The sequence below is a fragment of the Egretta garzetta genome, unplaced genomic scaffold, assembly GCF_000687185.1.
Source record: "Egretta garzetta isolate BGI_Z169 unplaced genomic scaffold, ASM68718v1 scaffold51, whole genome shotgun sequence".
NCBI classification, from domain to species: Eukaryota; Metazoa; Chordata; class Aves; order Pelecaniformes; family Ardeidae; genus Egretta; species Egretta garzetta.
The window spans coordinates 210,718-213,903 of NW_009258549.1; the positions used below are offsets into that span (position 1 = coordinate 210,718).

The 3,186-nt window shown below is 38.9% G+C and overlaps 1 protein-coding gene across 1 annotated transcript in view; it reads left to right on the forward strand.

The window, feature by feature from the left end:
* FBXO7 (F-box protein 7) overlaps positions 1-3,186 on the forward strand; it is a 17,735-nt gene that overhangs the window by 9,158 nt on the left and 5,391 nt on the right. Inside the window, exons 6-7 of the mRNA XM_035903175.1 lie at positions 571-798; positions 2,197-2,338. Of these exons, the coding sequence (XP_035759068.1) occupies positions 571-798; positions 2,197-2,338 (370 nt within the window). The remainder of the gene's footprint in view (positions 1-570; positions 799-2,196; positions 2,339-3,186) is intronic.

Below are 3,186 nucleotides of genomic sequence, written 5' to 3' on the forward strand. Positions count from 1 at the left end.
CTGTGGGTGGTCTTGTCGGTTAACATAATAATAATATGGTGTGATTTTGGTAGAAGAAAGAGAACCACAATAAAACCACAGTGCTCCTCAAGTGTCAGCATATACAATCCATTGATGATTCTCCCCGCTCCCCCCTCCCCAGCTATTTAGGCCTATTGTGTTTTTTAAGCAGTCCAAGTTATCATTTTGGTTACTTGCCATGCATGTTGGATATATTTAAATAAATGGTGGTACTGCAGTGAGGAAATTATTCCTCCATGTGTTACAAAAATTCTGATGAAGGTTTAGTATCTATTATCTATATTTTCAAATAGTAAATGCAATGAAATGACAGAGCCTTTTATGAAGGACTTGCATTATAAATATCAAAAAATACAGAGGCTATGTGTATAATCCCAGTGTTCAGCTGGGATGCTAGAAAGCAGAGATGTAACGAATCTGTAAAACTTGCATGAGAAATCGGCAGAGTAGACTTGGTGCCTATGAAGACTGGAATGAGCAGACGAATAATATTGATGTGTATAGAGGTATAATTTTCTGAATGACGGTATGTTTTGCTTTCCCCTGAAGGCAGGATCCAGCCTAGAATTTCCTTCTGGATTAGTCCCAGAAGATGTTGAGCTGGAAGAAGGTACAGGTTCCTACCCCTCTGAACCCATGCTGTGCAGTGAAGCTGCGGATGGTGAAATACCACATTCCTTAGAGATGCTTTACCTTTCTGCTGAGTGTACCAGTGCCACAGATGCCTTGATCGTTCTAGTACATCTTCTCATGATGGAGACAGGCTACGTACCTCAGGTAGGTGTACAACCAATCAGGAAATTTCTTGGCCAGTATGAGAAAGCTGTGGAGTATCTCGGGAATGTGTGATACAAGATGCATGTGAAGATCCACTGCTGGCTTTGTATATGTCAGTCAGCAGCCAGGGCTGCTGAACTATCAGCTTGTCTAATTTGCCTGACCAGTAAGCCTTCAGGCTAAAGACTAGAGCAGCACTTAGGCATGAGAGAAGAGGTCTGTCCCCATGTTTCTTTCTGTTCTCAGCCCTGCTGGGGCCCAGCTGATAACCTCCTGTTTCTGCATTAAACTGTTGAGCTTGTATAGATGTGGTTAAATTGTAAGCACTTCTTTGAAGCGCTGGCTTAAGCATCAGTATCATCTCAATGGTGTCCTGTTCAAATGGTGGTTAACAGGGCCTAGGCCTGACAAAATGTTGTCTCCAATTCCATATTAACTGCAGCTGCGTTCAGTTAGGCTTTAGTTCCACTAACCTACAGAGGTATCTAACTTGTAGTTGAGCACCTACAGCAGTACCTCTGTACAATGTATTAATTCACCTTTTCCCTTTATATATTCAGATTTGCATTGTATATTTGCTAACATGTGGCTAAGCATGCAAACAAAGATTTGCTCTTAGGGAAGGTGTTGGAATTCTTGTGGTTTTTCTTGTGGTGAGGCTAACTAAGCACCTCTAGGGGGTCAGCTTAGGTGTCCGGTTGACCAATACCAGTTTAATATATCTGCTAAGTTAATTGCATTCCTATAGCCTGAAATACTATCTGAAGAATACATTTGCCACTGGGAAGAAAGTTAGTTTATGTCAATCACGTGGCTCGGACGTAGGGACGATGATTGCTGTGCGGATTTAAGAGGAAAGAGGGGACTTGTGATTATGTTGTGTCCCCCTCTGGGATTCCCGCTGAGCCTTTTCATACTGAAATTGAAAGGAAAAACTGTTAGTCCGCTCAGATTTTTTTTTTTTTTTAAAAGATTTCAAGCTATGATTCTTCAAGCCCTCTCAGACCTCCTAAGTTCACAGAAAAGGTGCAGTAACATGTTTTTCATGCAGTAAATTAACGTACATGCAGGAGTTGTCAGAACGTTGGAATAAATGACAGAAAGAAGTACATGTCTCAAAGAAATAGGTGTGAGTCTACTCACTGAACAACCTTCCCTGTCAGAAGCTGGGACAAGACAAAAAATTACTAAACTACTCCTTAGATTTGCTGTTAGTCTTGGGGAAAATAGTATATAATAATGCAATTATAGTCTGTGTCATAATGCGCATTGGAACTAAACTAAGATTTGAATTGCAAGCAGCATTCTGGCAGTTCCTAACTTTTAATTCTCTTTTTTTCACCCCTTAGTCTTGGTACATGGCTAAAGTATGGCAGTGTTATATCTGTGTATTTTTAGGGGACAGAAGCCAAAGCAGTGTCTATGCCCGAGAAATGGAGAGGGAATGGTGTTTATAAGCTACAGTACACACATCCCCTTTGTGAAGAAGGTTCTGCTGGTTTGACTTGTGTGCCTTTGGGAGATCTTGTTGCTATTAATGGTAAGTTATTCAAGTTTTTCTCCTGGATGCACATTGTCACATATCACCACTGTTTAGCAAAAGAAAACTTAAATGTGCTTTTGTGCACTCTGTTTAGAACTGCACCTTGATTATCCAGGTTGCTGAGGTGCAAGAGATGCTACTTCCTGATGCTGAATATTCTCGGCATTTCCTGTCTCTGTGTTAACTGCTTCTGTCCCTCTATTCATAACAGATCAATCCTTAGGGGATTCAGCTGGCCTTTTCATTGCAATGTTGTAGAAATCTGTTTCTTGTCTCATTTCATAGGAACTTTGGTATACATTGCCAAACATTAATCCAGCTACAGTATTTCATTTTGTCTCATGTTCTTTGCAAGACTTATAAACAACTTCCAGACTATGTATTATTTAGCTTTAATGTATACTCTTTCCTGTAACTCACTAACAGTTTTAACTGTGGTCTCAAAAATTGTATTTAGTTTAAGCTATTAAGTCCAGAAAATTTAGGGAAGTCTATTTTGCTGAAGCAACTTCCATCTCATGTGGTGGGGTTTTTTTGAGTTCTTTTTGTTTGTCTTTTTGTTTGGTTTTGATTTTTTTTTTCTTATCTTTTTCTTACTTTATTTAGCATTTGAGCAATTCCACATTTTTGCAGAACCAATATTAAATTGGGACTTGATTCTAATTTCAGGATATCTTTGATTAAAATTTTTATGTTTATTTGTAAAACTTGTAACTGATTATGCCATTTGTATAAGCACATATGTTTTCTCAGAACGTGTACACATTTTGATCAAATGTCTTGACCAAGTTAGATTAAGGTTAGGTTTAGGACAGTGTTATAACTACCATGCATATAGTGTTCAT